Raw genomic sequence first — 23,788 nt, 5'->3', positions numbered from 1 at the left:
ATATTTAAAATATATTTGATTATCGCAATGGACGGAGAATACTCAGTTTTCTGTGGTAGATACAAAAACACAAAAGGAAAGTGAAATGATACACCCAATGGATAAAAACCACGGGATTAATATATAAAACAGGACAAAGTGCAACACATATTACCACTACGCCGGACGTAAAACAAGGCCTTGCAAACCATAATTTACAAGTTTAGCCTAAAGACCATTTTTAGTTGCAAAAATAGCCCTCAGAAGATATAAATGTGATATTTTTATCATTACGTAGTTTTATTATTATACTTGTTATCTGCCATGCACCAAGGAATAGTAAGCAACGAAATGGCGTCGACGAAAGAAAAGCTTGTAAATTGCCCCATCAACGGTAGTTTAGAATTTTGTATAGATGCAATCCTCCAGCTACTAAGACCATCAAGAATTGGTATAAAATGTTTAAATAAAAGAAAAAAGCTGATAACATTCGTTTCCTTTTAAGAAGTGGCAAGCCTACAATGAATGATGAGACTGTTGACAAAATTCGTCAATAGGACAAAGGATTTGATCAAATCTGAGGCTTTGCTGCAGTAGTTTGTGATATTGATATTTTGAAAGCCATAACAAGAGAATAACAAACCAAATGTTGAAGAGCATCTGGCGAGAATCTGAATACCGGCATGGCATTCTTTTAGCTACAAAGAGGACCTGCGTTGAAATTTGCTGAAGGAGGGTTAGTCATTAAAAAACTTAATTACTACAGTTACCATTTGAAAACAAATATGTCTAGTTATAATAAATTTCGCTCAATGAAATTTTATAATCACGGTACGGCATATAATATCACAGCAGCAGCTTGTTGGCATGAGAGAACATCCATCGCAAGTTATCAGATTCTGGATATAGAATTGATTTACCTGTTTATTTGAATACGGCATGAGAGCTGTCTTTCTTAATTAAGGGTTGCTTTAATGGAGGACTTTCAAACGGAAACTGGTTAGCACGTACAGTACTTATGAGAAAAATTATGAAAATGCCCATGCAGCTAGACAGTTTTCAGGAGTTTAAAGCCCCCAGCCACTGGTGAGCCTTTGTATATGGAGTAGATGCTGAAAGAAGGTCATGCAATATAGAAGACTATATGAGAGCTATTTTCCCAGGTTTACATTATCGAACGTTTATCTTCAGATTTGACATCTTCTTGGATGAAAACCAATGAATGGAGCGATGTTTGTAATTAATATATGCACTGCTCAACGAAATTAGGAGAATAGGTGATTTAGCCAGAGCACGCAATTGTTCATAAATATGCAACACAACACAAAAATATATTTTTTGGAAGGATAGAACAGATATAAATTATGTTTTAATATAAGCAAAGAATATTTTACAGGAAACTCAGCAAGTGTCATAAATGGTTACTATATCTCTCGACTTTTAGACAAGAAAAAATAAACATTGGCGAACTTTGTCAATTGTATAATGTCCAATAAGGTGTGTACCCCGTCGACTCGGCAAGACAGCTTCACAATTGCGAGGCATTAAATTAATAGGGTGGTCTATGAAGTACTAGGGACCTTTTCTTCACTTTTCAAGAAAAGAATTTTGCAACTTAAAATGCATCAACGGAGGATGTGATTTTGCTGCAACGCTTTAATGTACAACAAGCATATTCTTTCGGATTCAAATCTGGGAAGCATGAGAGTCACTGCATATACTCTGATGTTTCTTCTTCAAGCATCTGGTTTACAAGAGATCGAATGACAACGGTGGCCCCACAAGCGGCCAAGCGGTAAAATAGCTGACTTCGACCTGGCTTCGTTTCCAGGCTAACGGACAGGCTGCATTGGAGCTTTCGCGGTTTTCCCCATGTGTAATGTAGATACGAGCTAATTTCACTTAGAAAATCCTACACGTAGGCATTCCTCTGCTTAGGCAGATAGCCCTCGAGTGCTTTTGCGCAATCAAGGAAATCGAAACAAAAAGAAATTTAAAGCGACAGGCGTTGTTATGCATAAAAATGATTATACATATGATGAAAACAATAAAAGGTACGACCAAGTTCTAAGAATTTTATTCCCATATATCTGAGCGATGAAAGACCTATTCCAGATAAAGCACATGTCAGTATGCTCAGCAAGCGTATCTTTGTTCAAACAAGTAAACCGTCACTAGGAAAACATGATATGCATTTTTTGCCACGTGCTAAAATGTGCCGGAAGATGATTTTTTTTCCAATTACGATTACCTGGTTCTAGGCCGAATCCGGACTCACGAAGAAAAGAGAAAACAACTTGGTTCCAGTTTTGGAAGGTCATCAATCACAGTGTTCTTCATCATAGTTTCTTTAAGACTTACGATGTTGGGAAGCCTTTAGGACACAAACAACCAGTACACGTGTAGAGTCTAACGTACGTAACAGAATGTGGGAGTTTTTGCATCAATGCGTTTCTTCCGGTTGCCTTTAAAAGATTTCTTTATAGTTGGGTGGAATTTTTTTTTTTTTTTTTTTTTTTTTTTTTTTTTTTTGTCTTTCCAGCTGGATGGCATCCGTTCCGAAGGACTATTATCTATCTCTATATATAAAAGGAAGACTCTGTCTATCTGTGTGTCTTTCGTTCGAGCTGCGCGTAAGCTAATAAACCCAGGGCTACGAAATTTGGTACACAGGTGCATCTACACAAGAGCCAGTGCACCTCAAAGCGAGTTTTTCAAAATTCGAATGAGTTTTTTATTTTATTTATTTATTAATTTTTTTGATGAAATCGCATCAAATCGATAATTTTCTCTCATTATATCAGCAACAACGACACTCAACCATTGTTGCTGATATCAGAACTGTTCGTATTCGGAAAAATGAGGGCGATTATTCTGTGCAGTTTTAAATTTAATGTTTCTCTTGGATACTGGACGTTTCTCTAGAAAAGGCAACGAGAAGTTGGTTAATTTATTTATCAGGATAATTAATATTTGTGTTAAGGAATATTGCTTATTTAATTGTAATTTTTTTATACATAATACATTTTTATTGAAATTTGTGTTTTTTGTTTGTTTGTTTTTGGTAAAGTTGTTCTGCAGAGTAAAATTGTGTGCAGTTTTTAAATTTAATGTTGCTGTACCCTTCAGGCATTTTTCTAGTACATTTAAGACCCAGACGAAGGCTGGCTACATAGCGGCTACTTGATAAATAAACGGTAATTATCTAAAGGTGGTAGCTGTCAGCGACCTTGATCAGGATATCTTCGAATATTTCCAGTCTCTTGGAAGTGAATTCACAAGTCTGCAACTACACTTCAGTTTATTCGGTACAACAGATGCATATCACTTCGGCTTATTCGGTACGGTATGGTTGACTTCGACAGGCTTCCAAACTTCCTACACAAATTCTTGAAAATCCTATTTATTCGATATGCTAACGTAGTTCGATTACGACAAAGAACGCGAAGGCTATCTGCTTAAGGAAGCATCGTTGGAAAACTTTCAAGGGAAGGCGTCTCGTATCTACGTTACACATGATGAAAACAAAGAAACGCCTATGTTCATCGGAATTTGAATCAGGGTTGAACTACCAGTGTTCAGCAATTTCGCCGCTCGACCGCTGGTGAGCCGGACAATAACACGAGACAGGCGCAACAAACTGCTCCTTTTAGGTACAAAAATACAGTTCTGAAAGAATCATTCGTTTTACGTCGATGTTAAATTTGACGTCATTGCGGATAATTTGCATTTCATACTATTTAGATATTTTTTCATTACTCAGAGGGATATTTTGATAGTTAAAAAAATTTTATTTAACTACTTTGAATAAAATCATCTGATAACGGTGTTCTTCTAATTTTGTTGACCAGAGCGAAATCATCGTCGGCTGTCACGGTTAATTGTCATCGTCGACCAGATGGGTTATATTCTTAAACACACTGTAAAATTTTAATACGTGTGTATTTCAAATGTTTCTGAAAGAACCACCCATCTCTACCTGTTCTTCATCTAGTTTTGTAGACGATAACCTTCTCATTTCTCGATAATCTTCTCATTTCCCATTATTTGCACGTCAACAAGAAGCTCATATATTAAGAATAGCCCAAAGAATAACGGAAATGGATAGTAAAAGGGTGGAGTTGAGAAGCACTGTTAAATGATCAAGGTTTCAATTTTAATGATCAAGGTAATAATTAAATGATCAAGGTTTTGCGATGACGACCGCGTTAGTGTAGAATGAGCATCATGAAACTACAGACATTTCCTTTTTTTTTAAAACGCTTTTCAGGTCGAAGGCGGCTCCAGGCTCAATAGATAGACAAGGTTATGCTCTTTGTTCAATGACGTCATTTCATTTACAGAAGTTGGAGAAACGAAAATAGAGCTTTGGAGCAGACGAAGAACTAGTGGGGTTCCAAGTTGAAAGATTCCTGGTAGGGGGAGCAAACCTCGTAGTTTTAGTAACCTTGGGGAGCTCTGTGTTGCTAACAGATATTCATCTGGTTTGCACTGAAAACTCTCATTCCTTTAAAACATTGGCAGGTATGTATTCAATGACATTATGGCAGAACCTTTTATGGTTCTCGAGGATTATGTTGTTGAAAGAGTAACATAAACATAAAAACGCAAGGTATCACTAATAAGGTATTTTTCCTGCTTTCCCAGCGTGCCTTCGTGGTGTAGTGGTTCTGCACCCTGGGCCGGTTCCAGAGGTCCGTGGTTCGATTCTCGGTGAAGGCATTTGCTATTTTTCATCTTTTCTGCTTCCAATAAATCCTAATGACTCTACAAGTGGCGCCTGAACTAAAAGGGCTGTGGATGATGATTCTCCGCACCCAGGATTTGGCGACTATGTCCCCTAAACCCCTAGTCGCCCTTTAAGAAGGGGAGTATATAAGGCATTTCTCCCTAGCGTGCCTTCGTGGTGTAACGGTAGCACGCTGAGCCGGTATTCCAGAGGTCCGTGGTTCGATTTCCGGCGAAGGCGGTTGCAAATTTTTCATCTCTCTGTCTTCTAAAAAATCCTAATGACTCTACAAGTGGCGGCCGAGCTAAAAGGGTGTTGGATGAGGTTTCTCTACACCCAGGATTTGGCGATTGGGTCCCCTAAAAAACCCCAGTCGCACTTTAAAAAGGGGAGTATATAAGGTATTTCTCCTGCTTTCCCAGAGTGCCTTCGTGGTGTAGTGGTTCTGCACACTGGGCCGGTATTTCAGAGGTCCGTGGTTCGATTCCCGGCGAAGGTGGTTGGTAATTTTCCATCTTGCTTGCTTCTAAAAATACCTAATGTCTCTACACACTCTCTTATTGTCAGAAGGTAGACTGGAGCACTTTCCACACTCCCGCACTACTCTTATAGTAGACACCTAACCTTGGTGTTGCAAGACAAAATGGAAGTAAGTTTATGATTCTGGTATCCAGCATCATTCACTACAGCATTATTGTGTCCTATGATGCAGAATTTGCGGTCAGCACTACTGCAGTATTCTAAAGGCAGCTTGTTGGCTCCATGTCTCGACGAGTGGCTCATTGGCGATGGCTTAATCTAGTTATTAAATTTATATCTCATGGCTTTTGATCTCTCAGGGTTATTTGAAATATAATATTCGTTCCTCAATAAATCATTATTATTGCATTACTGCAGCTTTTTAGAATGTTTAGTTATGAGCCATAAAGCTAAATGGAAAAGAAAGGACACACATTTAAAACATTTCCTTTTTATTTACCCAGTACGGAGATTTTAAAAACAGCAATTGGATTTGTACACCAATTATACGGCAGTCATATTAACAAATATATAGAGCTATTTAACACGTGAAGATAAAAACTACGACTTCTTTTGTTTTCTTTTTTACTATGGAAATACACGGAGTACAAATAACTTCCTTGAAATTTTTCGTGCACATTAAATGAGGTTTTAGGAATTCAATTTGTATTGTTCAAAACATAGTTCTAAAAATAAAGACAATATAATAACATCATAAGTACAGTAAACTACATAACGTAACAGCAATCTAACTTCATGTAAATACGTGAAGTTGTTTAACAGTATTAGAATCTGTAAAGAATTGTACATTGCTTTAACTTTTGAAAACATTCTTCATTTTTTTTTTTTGTCTGATGTCGCGTGCTAATGTAATGCGTGAATAGGGTATAAAATCCTTAAACAACTCGCCGTTCAAATATACACATTATGTACAAATTGATACAGAAACCTAACAACAGTACCTCCTTCATTTTCACAGAGAAACATTGAAAAATATATTAAGAATATTAAAACATTTGATTGCAAAATGCTTATTTTTCGAAAGCTCCAAATGGATTATTATATTGAAATAGCTGAAAATCGTTGACAAGAAACAAAATAAAACACATTTCGACATGATGGTTTCAGTGGCATACATAGGGAATGATAAGTCCATATCTGAAGCCGTTTATTCTCTTGTATTGTGAAACAAGAGAATATTACTTATTTGACATTTTTACCATGTTAAGGAGGTTTCTTATTTTAACAGTTTAATCAAAAATTATAGTTTCAAGGCTGAAAGAAAACTTATTAAATTATTTTAAATCTACAAGGTTTTGTATATATGGAAACAAAAAGACGTACAACATAATTAAGTCAATTCTAACGAGAAGGTGGGCGAAATTATGTGAAAGTGTTGGCAGGCGGGAAAAGTTGTAGCTACCTTCTTTGATGATACTTACACTATTTTGCTTTAATTATTACTTCATGTTAACATGATGCAGTACATTTTGTATGAAATATAGAAACAGTTTTGTATTTCAAATAGCTATTTTGTCGCAGCTTTGACAACAAGAATCAAATTATATTTTTAAAATTTTCTCAGACTGCTTATACGAAATTAAATTTCATTCAGATTTTAGCAAAAGATGTTGCAGTCTATGGTAATGATTGTCAAATAGAATTAAGTAAGTGCATATAAGAGGGGAATAGAATCAATTTAAACTAAAATTTACAATTTTTGATTCTTTTAGGTTTAATACACAATACGCTAAAATTAAATTTGCTTGCTTTAGTTTTCTTTTTACCTCAAAGTGTTTTTCGTTTGTAATTTTACTCTTGGATCGGTTGTAGTGCGTTTGGTTCAATACTGGACGTCAGAATGGACCTTGCAATGAATATTTTGCAAGATGTTTATCTAACAGGACGGGATATATTTTTGAAAGAGGTATAAATTTTGTTCTTCCAAAGAAGTGACTAGTAAAGGAGGCATAATTCCAAACATGATATGGTTCAAGACGACTCATGATTCGATGGTTTAATATTTTTGAAGTCAGGATGTCCTGCTAGAGATCGTTGTCGATGCTTTGCAGAATAGGAACAGAATTTTTTACGAGAAATTAATGCTAAGAGCGACAATTTTTCTCAAAACATCTCAGATCTATAGAGCATTAAATCCGATTGTAATTTTTTCAGAGTTATAGTTAACAAACTTGTTAGCTAAAACGTAACTTTTCATGAATTAAACAGTAGTTACGGAGAGTATACCAAATGTTCCACTTGGACCAGCGATTGGACAATCATCTAGAATAGTAGAAGATGGCGTAGACGGAATTCTAAGTTTCCTTCGGCTGCTGCCATAATAAGTCACTTTCTTTTTTGAAAGAACGGTACTAGCAAAACCGTCTCGTTTTCCCTGGCTGGAATCATCATCTTCTTCATTTTTGTCGCCAACTTCGGGAACTTTTACCGATTTCATCAATATCTCCTTTCGCTGTTTTCTGTCACGGGCTTTTTCTAAATGCCTTTTACGTTCTTCTCTGGTCCAGTACCTGCCAATTTTCAATTCACTCACAGCGTCATCATCTGTCGTAATCCCACAACGTTCTTCCATAATTTGAAGTGCTCTTTCTTTTAGTATTTTGTTGCGCACTGGTCTCCTAGTAATGTATCTTGTCCCGTCTGGCCGTCGTTTTACTTTCCATTCCATTTTTGTTCCATCACTAGGCTCTTCAGTTGGTGTGATAACTACAAGAAAAGAAAAATATAGAGTAGAATTATTTTGAAAAGATGGAAGTCAATGTCAGAACACAAGTAAGGTTTTCAGTAATACGCTTAGTTCCCAAAAGATTACTTTCTTTGTACTGCCAGTATATAACATAATTCCTTCTTACTTCATTCATATTCGTATATCATATGCGAAGATGTTGCGATTAAAATTAATTCAGAATAATGGGAATTTGCTTGAAATAAATAAAAAATATACGAATACAATGATGCCAACAATCTTGCAAAGGAGATGACTAATCACTTAATTAAAAAAATACACTGAAGGTTTCCATAGAAAAATATGATTACCCTCTCTCTACAGTGGTCAAGCTTTTACTCTCCTTGGTAAACTGGCAACTCATTTATTGATGAACGTAATATATTTTCTAATATTATGCTTTAAAATTAAAATTTTACCAACTCGTAATAATACTTTGAAATTTCTTAATATTCTTTTCCTTGTCAAAACTAAAAACAGTAGTTATCCAAATATGAAATAAATGTAAGTAAATATAAAGCTATTAGTGACATGAAGTGTTTTGTATAACATTTTATAAAATTATAAATACTTTAGTTAGAATTACAAGCATGTGGTTGAAACGAAGTAGACTTCTGAACGTAAATTATTAAGACTTACAGTAACAAATACCGAATTTAGGTTTCTAATATAAGATACGAAGATAATGGAAATCACAATTAAAATTATTGTGAAAGTGAATTGCGTTTAATTTTTCTTTTAAGAATTTAAAAAAGGAAGACATAAAATCACATAATCATGAAATTAAAAGTGGATATACGTATTTCTAAAGAAATATTTATTAAGAATTTAACGTTAAAAATAAATGATTTTTTTATATACAAAGTGTGTTATAAAATAAGGAAGAGGATTTTATGATGATCTCATATGAAAACAGTTTCAACATTGGAATAGAAGGGCTGTGTAAATGTAATTATAAATTTTTGTAACACTCCCATAAGCATAAGTCCAGTTAGTAAATTATTTAATGCGGTTTAAAAGATTCTAAATGTTTCAGACTTTTAACGTGCATATATCGATGAGGTATTCTAGAATGAATTCACTGGGTCAGACCACATTCCAGAGTCAATTACTGAGAGAAATTAGAAAATTTTCAACTACGTTAGGGAGCAACTGCAAAACATAAGTTGCTCGTTTATCTATTAATGGACTAGATAGAGCAATACTCGTTGTTAACTTTGTAGCTGATCCCCCGAAATTATCATTTAAAAACACCTATTAAAATATTTTCACGTTAATATATGACAATTTTCTACTTAAATGATGGAAAGCTTAATGAACATTTTACAAACTGGAAGTTTTGCTTTGCGAAGGCACCACGAAAGTCTAAATTTTGCAATCAATACAAAAACCACTCAAAGTACTGAAACTATTTTCATAAAATTTTCTATCTTATTTTCAGAAATTATGCAACTAGAAGTTGTTTACATATTAAATAGTAACATAATAAATAGTATACATAATAAATAGTTGTTTTACATAATAAAGCATGTAATCACCTTTCTCTTTCTGTACAGGAAGCGCTTTCAACGTGTGATGCCATTTTCAAAACTATCGATATGAATCATTTACCCATAGATAATTTAAATTATAATTTAAATTTTCCAGTATTGTTTTGTCTTATATCTTCAAATTCTTTCATTTTCAAATGATACAGTAGCTCAGCATGTACACAAATTATCTTATTTATTTGCTTTGTTGTTTATGGGTATACTGATATTTTCTAATTCCTTATAAAATAAAAGATTTCTGAATTTGTTGACTGCATGTAATTTAACTATGTTGTATATAGACCCATATAATATTAGAATAAAGTATAAATACTTTAAATAGAAAAATACTTGTACTGATTGTTATTTCAAACAGTATTACTAAAAAAAAAAGAAGCTTACTGTTTTGTTTGTTTAATTAAGGATTGTGAAGCATATGATGGCTATCTGATAAAAATATTTGCTTAATTTAATAAAAATCAAACAGAGAAATACAATGTCTTATGGTAAATTAATGTGAAAAATGGCATTTCACGCAATCATGTGTTACATGTCTTACTGGCAAAATAAGCAATGTTTATTAATGGAGCTAAATATTCCCATGCGCACAAATTACTAAATTAAGACAATTACACAGTCATTAGTTCGGAAGTTCTACACTAAATAATAACTTGTACACAGTTCTGCACTAAATAAGAATTCTGCACTTTGTTTAAATTTTCAGATCAAATACCATTCTGAAAATTTCGAGATGAATTTTAAAGCAAATCCATACTTTAAAGACCAGATATGGAAGGCAATAAAAAGCAGGATTAATGACTGAACATATAAAAACTATCAAAAATCTGCTCTTCGTAATTAAAAAAATGACGCTTACCAGGACTTTTCGTGACTGTAACATCAGGCTGTTGCGGAGTAAGACCAGTAGATGTGGGCAGAAATGATGGATGAATTGTATTTTTTGCAGGCGGTAAACTATCTAATGAAGAAGAGGGATACTTTTGGTTCCATTGCTTAAGATTGAGCGGAGCGCAAGTTGGAATCGTGCTTGCCTTTTTATAATGCTTTTGGGCTAATGCTTGTCGAAAGAGTTGCTGCTGAAGCCATATTGTATGCTGCAAATTTTCTTGGTTGGTGTACATAGTAGCACAAGGATAAAAAGTTACGTAATTTTTATTTCTTTCAATTTGACGGTCTATGAAATCTCTACCTGTAACACTGGCAGGCTTCATTGGCAATTTGCTGGGCTCTACCACGAAAGGATCACTACTAGTTGTCCTATTCATAGGTCTTGAAGTATTATACCATTGAAACTGTTGCTGGGGTTGAGGATTGCTGTAATCAACATTTGGAGGGTAACGAGTATTTTGGTCCGAAGTCCTAGATATTGATTTTTGATGGACGAGCACTTGACAGTACCGACACGTATCACAACTAACAACACTAGCAACATCACTTTCGCATAGCTGCGTACTTTTGTCAACAAGCGTTGGGGCTGTGGAAAAAGTCTTCAATGGTTCTTGATATTCAGCTAACTTTCCATTGCTACAATCAGGTATTGGAGAAAGTTCGAGCGTAAGAGGAGTACCACGAACAGAGGTTTCGCCTGGATAGCAAGAATTAACGGGTGATTCAACATTTTGTTTCTTTTGCTTAGCCTTGTTTTCAAATGCGACACTTTTGACCCACTGAGCAACACTTTCCTTTTTGTGCTTTAGGAGGCTTTTTTCTGAAGGCAGAGGAGGCAAAGGAGGTTCAGTGGATTCCATTGCTTCTTTCTCATTTTTGACAGAAGGAGAAAATGACATTGGGCCAACGTGTTCCATTGTCGCTGTCCTCACATCTCCGAATGCTACATACTGATGTCCTGCTCGGCATCTGAACCACTGTTCCCTAATATGCCTACTAACCAGTGATTCGCATTCTATCTGAATACTTTGCATTTCTTTATTAAGAGCAGCCATTTCCTTGTCTAAGCTGGTATCTGACTGTACTCGTGAAATAGATCTGAAAAACAAGAAACGTTTCTTAGCACTCTTATACAAATATACACTGGTGTGCAAAAATTAAGCACGAAGTCGAAAAATTAGCATATCAGCTGAACGAAGAGGCAGAGCGGACAGAAAGACCAATCAGGAGATTAAGTAAGGTGATGTACGGTAGCACATGCGCAGATATGCAGGTAGACGTAATGGGGGAGTGTCTGAGTAGTATAAAGCATGTTTTCGGTGTAAGATCAGTATTTCTGGCAAAGAGATTGCACGCCGTATAGCAGTTAAAATCACACCGAGTTGCTGCCTCAGCGAGAAATGGCGAATAATCTATCTGTTAGACGACATCTGGATGCTTTTACCCGAGGTCGAATCATTGGGAAGTTGGAGGAAGGCCGCAGTGTGACAAGTGTGGCTGCAGAGTTCGGAATTGCTCACAGCATCGTTTCACAACTTTGGAGACAATTTCAAACTACAGGACCAGCTATCCGGGGGTTTAGTAGTGGTCGTCCACGAGGAACCACACCCGCAGATGACCGGTATATTGCCTTACAGGCCAGAAGAAACAGGCGGCAGACAGCGGGAGAAATCGCTAGACACACGACACAGGCGACTGGACGACCGATATCGCGTTTTACCGTGGCCAGAAGACTGCACGGTGGTGGTCTGTTTGCACGACGCCCTGTACGGTGTGTACCTCTAACGCCTGCCCATCGGAGAAGGCGTTCTCTGTGGTGCCGGGAACACCGGAATTGGAGAGACAATGAATGGGGACGAGTACTCTTTACAGATGAGAGCAGATTCAGTCTGAGTAGCGATTCTCATCGCATACTCATCTGGAGAGAGCGGGGAAGCCGCAATCATCCCTCGAACATCATTGAAAGGGACAGGTATGAAGGTGGCGGTGTTTTCGTTTGGGAAGGCATCATGCTTGGTAGTCGTAAAGACCTTCACATCTTCGACGCAGGTTCAGTCAACGGGACCCGTTATTGTAACGAGATTCTTCTTCCATATGTGCGTCTTTTTAGAGGCGCTATGGGTCCGCAGTTCCTTTTCATGGACGACAATGCACCATGTCATCGCACAGTAGCTGCCGAACAGCTCTTAGAGAGTGAAGATATTGAACGTATGGATTGGCCGGCACGATCTCCGGATCTCAATCCCATCGAGCATGTATGGGATTTTCTAGGCAGACTCTTGGGAGCTCGTACCTTACCACCAGTAACGATTCCGGAGCTTCGATTGGCGCTGCAAGACGAATGGGCAGCAATGCCTCAACAACTCATTGACACCATCATTCTCAGCATGTGCAGACGCTGTGAAACCTGCCTAGGAGTCAGGGGAGACCATATCCCCTATTAAAGACCTGATGTTTCTTGCTGGACACCCATCACAGGGATGTTTCGGCCTTCAGTCGCATTGCGCTCCATGCTACTTTTTCAATAAAGCTTCTTTTTATCCCTCTGATTTCTCTTTTAGTAAGTGTTGCTTACATTACTCATGTCCTTACGTATTGGGGATCTTGCGGTATTAAATGTGTTGATTTGGAAAGCTTTTGTACAAAGTTATATTGAAAAAACCGTCTCGTCCTTAATTTTTGCACACCAGTGTGCTCTCATATTAACAAACTTAACGAAGAATTACACATATATAAAATATATATAAATGAAAATATACATAAACAAACGTAGCTCTCGATTTTATGGATGTTTTGCGAAATAACTGCATGTGAAAATTATGCACATTAATATGGCTTACATTTCTTAAAAAGTTATATTTCACTTTTCTTTCAACCAACAACGGGCCAGCCGATTTCCTAGGCCATTTAGAAAAATATCGACTAGGTGACCCGCTTGCAGAACTACTTTTGCTTCAAAATTTCTTGGATTCCAGGTTTCTCAGGTCAGTCTTTGGGGAAAGATCAAGAAAACTTATGTGTTTCATTTTTTTTCAAAAGTCAAAGTTCGAGAGGAGAGTATGATGGAGAGTGCAATGCGAATGAGGAGAACCTGCACAATTTCCACATTTTACTGGGCTCTGACCGAATGCGTGGTCAGCACTAAGGCAAGTGATGAATTGATGAAACTCACATTTTAGTGGGTTTCCACAAAGCGAACGACTAGTAAGCTGCACAGACACACAAAGAGGTACAAGTTGTGACTGAGTTACATGTATATGCATGGGGCAATCAGTTAAATAATAAAAAAAATGAGACCTTTAATAATACATTAAGTGTGACAATAAATATCAACACTAATAAAAAAACTAAATAATTCGTAATGTAAGGCATTAAATCCAATTACTTCAAATTAAATTAAAATGCATGACACAATTAAATAAAAACATAAAAAATTAACAAAATTTAAAAAACTATGCATTAACTTAAACAAGATCTAGTTAACGAAATTGCAGAACATATAGGGCCTGTGCCCGCGATATCTGACGGCAGCTATCTGACAAGCAGACCAACGTTACGTGAGATACTGATGCAATCCCGTATACGTTTCAGAGCGTAGTGATTTTTTTAAAGTATCTGAAACCCATCTAAAGGGATACAGTTAAGTCATGAAGGATACATGTCCTGTTAAAAACTGACTAAGTTGAAGACCGGCACTTGAAGCTCACTTACTTTTATGAAAATATTAAATAGATAAAGTTTGTTACTAACTTGGAATCGTCTTGTGACTGCTCTTGGCCAGTATCTAATGGATCACGTTTCGCCGGGAAGTTTTCAGGACTGACGTCTGCCAAACTGGTAGTGCTTGTGCTCACACACTTTTCGGTAACACGATCTTCTTCTTTTAAAGAGTCCCGTTGACAGATGCTTTCGGAATTAGGAACTGAACTTCGTGGAAGTAAAATACGATTACCAATAAAGCCCCATTCTTTCGAAAGATCAGTTTTGGAAGTCTTATCTTTTTCAGCATTAAATTTTGTTTCTTGTGCTTCGGCTGCATTTCGGCGTTGCCGAATCTGAGAAAAGAATGAAAAATCTGATATCAAACTGAATATATTTACAAAATAACAAAAAAGCAATATATTATTTAAAAAAGCAATATACAAATTAGTTTCATGCGCAGTTTGACATTATATCAGAATCAGAAAGTTTTGATGGTTAGAAATTTACTAATTAATGAAACGTATGATGAATATGTCAACTGCTAGATTGAAAAATAATTCATTTTACTTATAAGATATTTCTCCCGCCTTCTTAGTATGCCTTCGTAGTGGTCTGCACGCTGGGCGCGTATTCCAGAGGTCCGTAGTTCGATTCCAGGCGAGGGCTTTGCTCATTTTTCATCTTCCCTGTTTCCAAATAATACTTAATGTCTCTACATACTTTAACCTAATCCCTTACACAAAAACATCCTATTTAGACGTTAAAAGTGTAACAAGGGTTGACGAAAATGGTTGAAATATTTAGGAAGTATTATGATTCCTTTGTCTAAATGCGTTTCTTGCTCTTTTGGATACAGCAGGATAAAATCAAATTTTGTGAGTGAAAGACAAAATGTATAGAAACAAATAGCAAGGAGACAGCTCTATGTCATGTTTTCAGGTTTTTGCAAAGATAGTTACTGATATTTAACTGACAACTAACTGATAAAAACGTCAAGTTACAGAAAACAGATTAATTGCCAAAATATTTAATTTTTCACCTTAAAGTAACTGACCCAAATCATTACAATTTTTATGTAATTAAAAACAGCTAATTTCGGTTTTCACGCAACATTTCCCTTAATAATTTCGACTATAGCAAAAAATAATAAATCCCAATCAAGAACCTTGAGGATTCTTTTACTTTTGTTTTAAAATATGAAACTTGTGTCCTGCCCTCATTGTATCTCGGTCACCTCAAATTGTAAATTCAGTGAGAACTGCATTTAAATGGTTTAAAATATGATATGCTACTACGGAAAAAAATTAAGCTTTACTCGAACATTTAACTTGTAACATTAACTCTAAGCTTTGTGAGGATTCTCGTTTATTTTCTAATACATTGTACCTATTAAACTTTCTCATTGCAGCTAAGATCAATTGTTTTAAACACGGGAGACAGAAGCTGATAAAAGTAGCGAATAAGGATAATTATATGCATACTAAAGAGGAATAAGACGTTTTTTCCATTCAATGAGTTTTGGCAAAGTATGTGAGAATAAAGGATGGCTTTGTTGGAGTATTTAATAAGGTAAACTGTCTCGTATGGACGAGAATAAGATTGTATCATGAAATGTATGCAGATAAATTAACATATGAAGTTTACATATTTAAGCAGTATGATGATTTAACGAACTCCTTATCAAATGTGAAGAAATGTTCTAATACGACTGAACAATTTTGGTCGAATTATAAGAATTTAGTTGTACACTATTCTCGTTACTTGCCGCTTAAAGAATGAATAGACAGTAGAAAACAGAAAAGGATAAGCCAGAAGCTAATTTTAAACAAAAACAGAAATTTAAAAAAATGAGTATAGGTTAAAGAACAAAATAGCCTATAGAGTAGCTAAAAAATGAAAATGACTAGATCTACATGGCTGCGGTGGAAATTTAACTACTACTAAGAAATATGCATTTCCCTAACTTCTTTTATGAGTTGAGTTGTTTATATATATATATGTTATATATACATATATAACATATACTTCATATGTTTATATATATATATATATTTAAACATATATTTTTATCTTGTATATTTTTGTATATGTCTATCATTAAGACATTATAATTCCCCTTCAGTTTTTAAAATAATCTTTTTGTAAATATGTTCTTTTTTGATTGCGTCAGGAAATTACCTTCGTGTTTTAAAATTATTAATTATTCATTTCACTACAGCTTTTATATATTTGTATGTATGCGTAGTATGATGACTAGGGGTAAGCTCCAATGGATTAATGATGCTTCTCTGCATTATAACTTTGAGAGACTTTCTTACATAGTTAGAAAGATGATACTCGAAGGAGACACTTGCAGACAGACGTGGCCGAAATGAATATAATTGTTACTGCTGGATACGAACTAATTATCGAGAATATATTTTTCTTCATATCTGATCATGGGTGCAATACGCACCCCACGATTTTATAAAGAGTATCACATTTTAAATAACGACGTAGTTAGCAGCACGAAAAAGCAAAAGAAACGAAGTAGTGTTTTGACTGCAACAGGGCTGAAGCTAAAATGAGCAGTTACCCAATAATGGAAGCTTACGAAATGAAAAGGTTTTCAATTCTCAAAATTTTGAGTTCAAGTTCCGAATTAGCTACGCTATCAGCGTTATGCAAGCCATGCAAGATGGACTGATCTGGAAATAACGCAGTCCAGAAAAGTTATTACAATTTTTAGAAGAGAGAAAGAGGAATTAAGGTGTATCGCTAGTTTCAGTTATAACTTTTGTAGAGTCATTAGGTTAATTGGAAGCAGAAAAGATAAAAAATATGCAACCGCCTTCGTCGGGAATCGAACCACAGGCCTCTGGAATACCGGCCCAGCGTGCTACCGTTACACCACGAAGGCACGCTAGGGAAGTGGGAGAAATACCTTATATACTCCTCTTTTTAAAGGGCGACTAGGATTTTAGAGGACCTAGTCACCAAATCCTGGGTGCGGAGAATCATCATCCACAACCCTTTTAGTTCGTGTGCCACTTGTAGAGTTATTAGGTTAATTGGAACCAGAAAAGATGAATAATATGCAACCGCCTTCGCCGGGAATCGAACCACGGACCTCTGGAATACCGGTTCAGCGTGCTACCGTTACACTACGAAGACACGCTAGGGAAGTGGGAGAAATACCTTATATACTCCTCTTTTTAAAGGGCGACTAGGGTTTTAGGGGACCTAGTCGCCAAATCCTGGGTGCGGAGAATCATCATCCACAACCCTTTTAGTTCGGGTGCCACTTGTAGAGTCATTAGGTTAATTGGAAGCACAAAAGATGAAAAATATGCAACCGCCTTCGCCGGGAATCGAACCACGGACCTCTGAAATACCGGTCCAGCGTGCTACCGGATCATACAACATTATATAAATATAATAAGGGATATCTAAATATATATATAATAAAGGATATATAAAGTAATGTAATATATAATAAATATAATATCGGCTATAATTTCATATTTGTAATAAATAAAAGCTCCATTTTCTTTTTTATTTACAGTACGTAAAATTCTACACTATGAATGAAAAACTTAGTTCTCAAACTATTATCTTAAAGCAGTCATTTAAGCACAGTGAGACTGAACCTGCAATTAACCATACGAGTACAGAGTGTATACTTATCTTGACGAAACAATGATAGATAGTGGGGTAAGCAACCACCTAGGACGTCGATTCTCGGAGGGAAGGAGTTAAGTCGTTATTATATACTACAACTAAATAAAGGTAGTTTCGATATAAATTATTACTATGTCTAAATGCTATGGAGCGCCAGCTCTACTGCTGACCAACGGCGAGAAAAATGCTGTGGAGACGAGCTTCATTGACAGCCTAATTTACACCTGTTGTTTAATATGGTGTAGACCACATTTTGTTTAAGCAATTGTTTTCACGAAATTCTTCAATTATTTAATCTTGTAAAATAAGCTATGAAATGGGAATTAAATTTTAAAAAGACTGAAAAACATATGAGTGTTCAAAATAATTTTAAAATTCCGAATTAAATGAAGTTCATGGAAAGTAATATTTGTAATCTCTATTGTCAATCTAATTTGTTGATAAGTTTTTCTCTTAAATGATTTTCGCTACGTTTCTTCCCTATTGGTGTAACTTATTTCATTTATCTGATAGTAAAATTAGATCAAGTCCAAACATTTTAGTGAGGTGAGGAGCGCAGGATTGCGTCCGCCGTTGGCATGGGCTTTGTACAACTTATAGGTGACAGTGAGACTTTGCCTAGCTCCGTCCCAGTTTTGAGGCAGAATCGCCTGGTGGGATGAGTCCAAGGGCTTTTCACTTCTCTTCCTTTACCTTTAAACTGCTCGCGAGGAATTTCGTCTCGAGGCGTATTTAAGTACCCCTTGCGCATCTCTTCTCTTCTGACACTATCAAGTATGCATTACAAATCACGAAAGTAGTGTAGATAAAAACAAAGTTATAAAGAATAATTTTGAAACAAAACTACATGCAGCCATCGATTGTTGAAATGAATTTTTTGAATGGCTAAACAAAGAAAATTACATATCATAACAGTTTCAGTAGATGTCTAGGTGATTAACTAAGGTTTGTATTGATTTAAATCATCACAAATCACTTTAATTAATATACTTTTAATGAAAGATAGCTGAAAAAAATGAAGTGGGTATCTATCATATACAATAAATTAAAATACATATTGTTATACATATTAAATTGAGGCACTGTAATATTTATTACTTTACATAAAATTTATAGACAGAAAAGTCATAAAATTCAGACCAAATTATTAAAATATTCGATAAATGTGGTTAATAATTTGACTTAATTAACAGTAATCAGTTTAAATAGCAATAAATCTCTCATAGATTTGCAGGCATTTAATTTCTATTATGGTTTAGCTATAGTAACTTATTTTTAATGAATAAACTTAAATCTCTCCAGTAAATCCCAAATCCCTTCAGTTGCTGCTTTAAATTAATTTTAAAAAAATGTTCTTATCTTCATGTTTAATTTTAATTTCTAAAACCCGCAATTACAATCTATTTTAGAATTTTAGATAATTACGAAGTTAATTACAGTCTAGTTTAATGAAAACGCATTTAGTATGGTAAAAACGGTAAGATTTTTTTAACTTAAACAATGCAATAATTTCAAAATTAGAGTAACATATACGGTAATAAATTTTAATTCCGAAGTTGAAAGCATAAAGCATTATACAAAACCATGTAAATTTCCTTGGAAAAGTCTTCTAGCCTCAGATGATCCTCCTCTTCTTCGTCTTCTTCATCATCTCCCTGTTATGAAGGAAAATCGTGTAATATCTGTGAATTAATTTCTTTATTCTTTTTTACGCATGGATGCAAGAAAGACACGAGTAAATGGTGTTTAATGCATTGGTAAAAGGCTGAATGGAGGACTTAAAAGTAATAATGACATTCTATAAAGGTGCAAGAAAAAATTAACACACAAATTATTTATAAAACAAAAAGCACTACCAAAATGTGCCTTTCAATAAACTATTTTTAAAAATGTGCTATGTTTCCATTGAAAGCAAGTATGTTCTGAGTCTGAAAGTAAAACATGTATTTCATGGTAAAAAATTAAAAGAGATTTCAATTCTTTCGTTGAAAAGTGTAATAAAAGCGCCATTGTTACAGACATTCCAAGTAGCATATTGAGGTCATGACATGAGGTTCCATGAGAGATTTGTGTTTATCAGCATACCGGAGTATTTTTCTAAGGAAGTAAACTTCAAGGATATTTCCCTTTTAGTTCGTGTCGAAAGTATGATTCACGCTTGGTCGTCTTAGTATCACGATATGGAACACTAAAGCTAAGTAAAGCTTTTTCTGAAAAAATAATTTAAATATTTCGGTTTTAGCTGAATTTTCCAAATTTTAACGGCATTATAAACGAAATTACCCTAACAATTAAATGCAGCTAATAAAATAACTTTACGAACCTCAGACGAATCTCAATTTGTGCTTACATAAAAAGTTTTTCAGTAACAAATTTTCAGTACTTAAAGCTTAAGTATTTCAGTAAAGTAAGGATGCTACTTTTATCATCCTTACAGAACTCAACAGTCTACCGTACAATATCTGCCAAGTGATTCAAATCATAAAATAGTTTTGACTTTAGATTTTTATAATATTTAGCATTAACTGGAGAATAATAGGGAAAGTTTACAGCTATGAATCAGAAATGGCAGGGTGAGAACAAAAAAGCATTTTGCTCAAATAAAATACTCCTACTTCCTGTTTTACTTGCCAGTTTAATAAAAAAAAAAAAAAAAATCCTTCATTTATTTCATAAGAAATATAAAACAGAAAAACCTGAAAATTTATTGATAAAACAGTATTTCACTAGACAGTGTGATCATAGCTTATTGATATATCTTGGTTTCGTTTTTCGTGCATGCTTGTACATAGAGAATTTTCATTAGACACCTGAACGTCAGATCAGTTTAAATATCATAACCTTCCCCATAAGAATATTTTTCGCCATTTGTCTTATAATCGCAGTAAAATAATTGAGATATATACATGTTAAATATGTATTTTATATAAACTTTTTTTTATTTTTTATGAACTTTTTTTCGGATATCAGATTATTTCACATTCTTTGTAAAAGTATTAGAAGAATTATCCAAGTGCACCACACAAGTAGATGTTATTATAATGTATTATACAGTATATGCTAAGAAGAACAAAATGTGGTAAGAATGTTACTTTTAAAGCTGTAGAGAGTATAATGTGTTACTGGATGCAAATTTGATGCAGTTAAATACATAAAAAGTATTAAAATAGCCAAGGAAGTAAAATGTAGTTAAAATACACTATAAAAATATAACTAAAATGTATCAGAATAAAATGCGGTGCATTTGCAAGATAAAAGAGAGAGGGCAGACTATTATTCTTTGATCCATATGATTTTGAAAAAATAAAAAAAGAAAAGAAAACAGCTCATTATATTAAAAACAAATTGCATCAATAATTACATAAATGAATGCACATTTTAATGTATTTAATTGATATAATCATACAAATTTTATAATGGAATAGCATAGGATTACTGGCATTAATTTATATTTAATATAAAATAATGTTACTTAGAAAAAACATTTTGTATTGCGCATCTTATGGTACATTAAAACATTCTAGCAATTCATCTTCAATTTGCATTAAAACCCACTGATGCCTGACAATCATTTTTCATTCCGTATGCAACTTAAACATTCAACTATATTAAATCATTTACGCGGAACATAATTTAATCTTATGAAGATCATAATCTGGATCTATTTAGGGATGATCTCTAGAGTCATCTGATTGTGAGTGAATAACAGTTTACATTTAACGTTGACTAAGGAATCAAACTAGAGAATTCTGCACCTCTAAAAAGTTGTGGATGCTGAACGATTTTATACCACAAAAAATCTGTTGCTTCGTGCACAAATTGCAGGCAACTTGATAAATGGGGATGATTTTCTACCCGCATGCACTAATATCTGACAAGTAAAGTGACGTATCATGTCGATAACGGTAAACCATTTTCCAAAATTTTACTTCACTTAAATTTCAAACGGATGAAGAATATGTCCACTTTAATTTAATGCAAAAAGAAAAGAAAAAGTAACAAGCAAATAAAAAATTTATCCCATGCGCTTATACAAAACAACGTAAAATTAATAATGCATTCATTACTAACAAGCACTACGTATCAAGTTTCATCAGCAATAATAAACAATAGACTTCTTCAAAATTTCGCCAGTGCTGTAACTTGTCATAAAGCATACCTCCATTAGGATTACCAAAAGCCTTTTATCAAAACATTTAGCCACCACAAACACGTGACGTCAGTACCGCAAGGCATAAAGGAGGGTATCCAAACCATTTTACCCCCAAGAGATCCATCTTCATATCGATTTGGGGACATAGGTAAATGTTTCTCCAAAAGAGTAAGGAATTACCTGCATTCGTGGTCGAGAAAGTAGAAGCGTTATTTCTGGTTCCTTGCTAGAGAAGAGAGCGACAGCTTGTTCTCGATTGTGAACATCTATTCCATTGACCTAGATCAAATTAAAAGAGTAACTTTTATTTATGTTAAAGAAAATACATAACAAGTACTGAATTTATGAACTTCAAAATAAACCATTAAAACTGCTCAAAAGGGAATAAGATGAAGTACTGTAGTTTTGACGTGTAAGTGACATTTAAGAGATAAATTAAAGGGATGCAAAAACCTGTATCCGCATTTCTCTAGGGCAATGGTTTTCAACCATCGCGTACCATCTAGAAAAAAAAACTAAAAACATCGCGGATTAACGCGTACCATCTAAACATAAACTGAAAAACTTTAGTACCACTACTACATTTTGCAATGATTATTTTTCAATTTCTCAATAGAAATATTAAAAAATTATTTTACCATTTGCACAACCTATTGACTATTTATATTAAATTTGCACACATAAAATATTGGATTAAAAATTGATTACCATTTTTGCAATCGAAATTTAAAATATAATTTAATTATAAAATTTAGTGTGAAATTTTGGCCTGTTTACGAGAGATCAATTTCTTTATGTCTGTCTGGTCTTATATCACTTAGTTTTAACCGTAAATTAGGATCCACTTTAAATTTTGTTCTGCATTTATTTTCCAAATATAACATAGAAGAAAATCCTTGTTCACACAAATTGGTTGCGCAAAAAGGCAATAAAAACTTAATAGCTTTATTTCAAATGCCTTTAATTTTTTTTTCGGTTCAGCAAAAAGTTAACAAGTGTGTTATTTTTGAAATCTTCAGTTAGAGTTCGATAGTAGGAAATGCCTATCAATTGTTCTTTTCCTTCACGACATTGTTGAATTTAGTAGTTAAAAATATTTTGCACGCCACCAATTTTTCTCCTGCGTACCTCCGGTTGAGAATCGCTGCTCTAGGGAAATACACTGTTTATTATTAATTATGGAACAATTGCAAAAATGATGATTACTCAAAAAGTTACATGTAGAATTTAATGAAACTGATCCATAGCATGCAACACGTAGTAAGTTATAATATAACATGAAAAAAATCATCAGAAAATTACTGTATTTTAGAAACTAGCAGCTGTATAAAATGAACAAATCGGATATGTCAGTTTGGTATAGGAAAACTATTTTCAATATGAAGTATGATCTCCCTTAGGAGCAATACAACACACACTGAGATGTGTGATGCTGTCAATTATGGTTCTACCAGTTCCGTAGGAAGTGAGAGCCATTGTTCTTGCAAAACAGTTGCAAGCCTGGCAAGGCTCTGAAAAGGAGGACTGAGAGCAGCTATACGTCTTCCTAAAACATCCCAATCCTGCTAGGCAGAATTTAGATCCTGTGATCGAGCTGATCACTTCATAGACTGAATTATTTGCTGCTGAAGCTAATCTTCCACGATGCGAGCCCTATGCGGTCTAGAACTGTCGTCCTGTAGCAGAAAATTCTCAGCTGTTGCCCCAGCATAAGGGCGCATATACGCACCAAGAATGTCACCTCTATAGACTTCGGCATTCATGATTCTATGTGGAGGTCTGTACGTCCACCCAAAGAGATACCACCCGAACAGAGACAGTGCTTCTTCCGCATGCATCTCTTTTACGGATGTTTGGTAGAT

General features: G+C 34.7%; 1 protein-coding gene across 5 annotated transcripts in view; it reads right to left on the bottom strand.

Annotated features, from left to right (window-relative positions):
- Positions 1–5,662: 5,662 nt before the first annotated feature.
- Positions 5,663–23,788, bottom strand: part of LOC118185151 (E3 ubiquitin-protein ligase PDZRN3-like) — a 290,073-nt gene continuing 271,947 nt past the window's right edge. For 4 of the 5 annotated variants that reach the window (XM_035354958.2, XM_035354962.1, XM_035354960.2 and 1 more), the window contains 5 exons: positions 22,107–22,205; positions 19,357–19,428; positions 14,162–14,466; positions 10,380–11,509; positions 5,663–7,954 (listed from right to left, as the gene is read on the bottom strand). In XM_035354958.2, the coding sequence (XP_035210849.1) occupies positions 7,449–7,954; positions 10,380–11,509; positions 14,162–14,466; positions 19,357–19,428; positions 22,107–22,205 (2,112 nt within the window). In that variant the 3' untranslated portion in view covers positions 5,663–7,448. The remainder of the gene's footprint in view (positions 7,955–10,379; positions 11,510–14,161; positions 14,467–19,356; positions 19,429–22,106; positions 22,206–23,788) is intronic. The other variant, XM_035354959.2, reaches the window with a different exon arrangement.

This window comes from Stegodyphus dumicola, chromosome X1 (genome assembly GCF_044657685.1).
Source record: "Stegodyphus dumicola isolate Sdum_Otavi_A_Nest chromosome X1, ASM4465768v1".
Taxonomy (NCBI): Eukaryota; Metazoa; Arthropoda; class Arachnida; order Araneae; family Eresidae; genus Stegodyphus; species Stegodyphus dumicola.
This window is presented reverse-complemented; position numbering and strand designations above follow the sequence as displayed.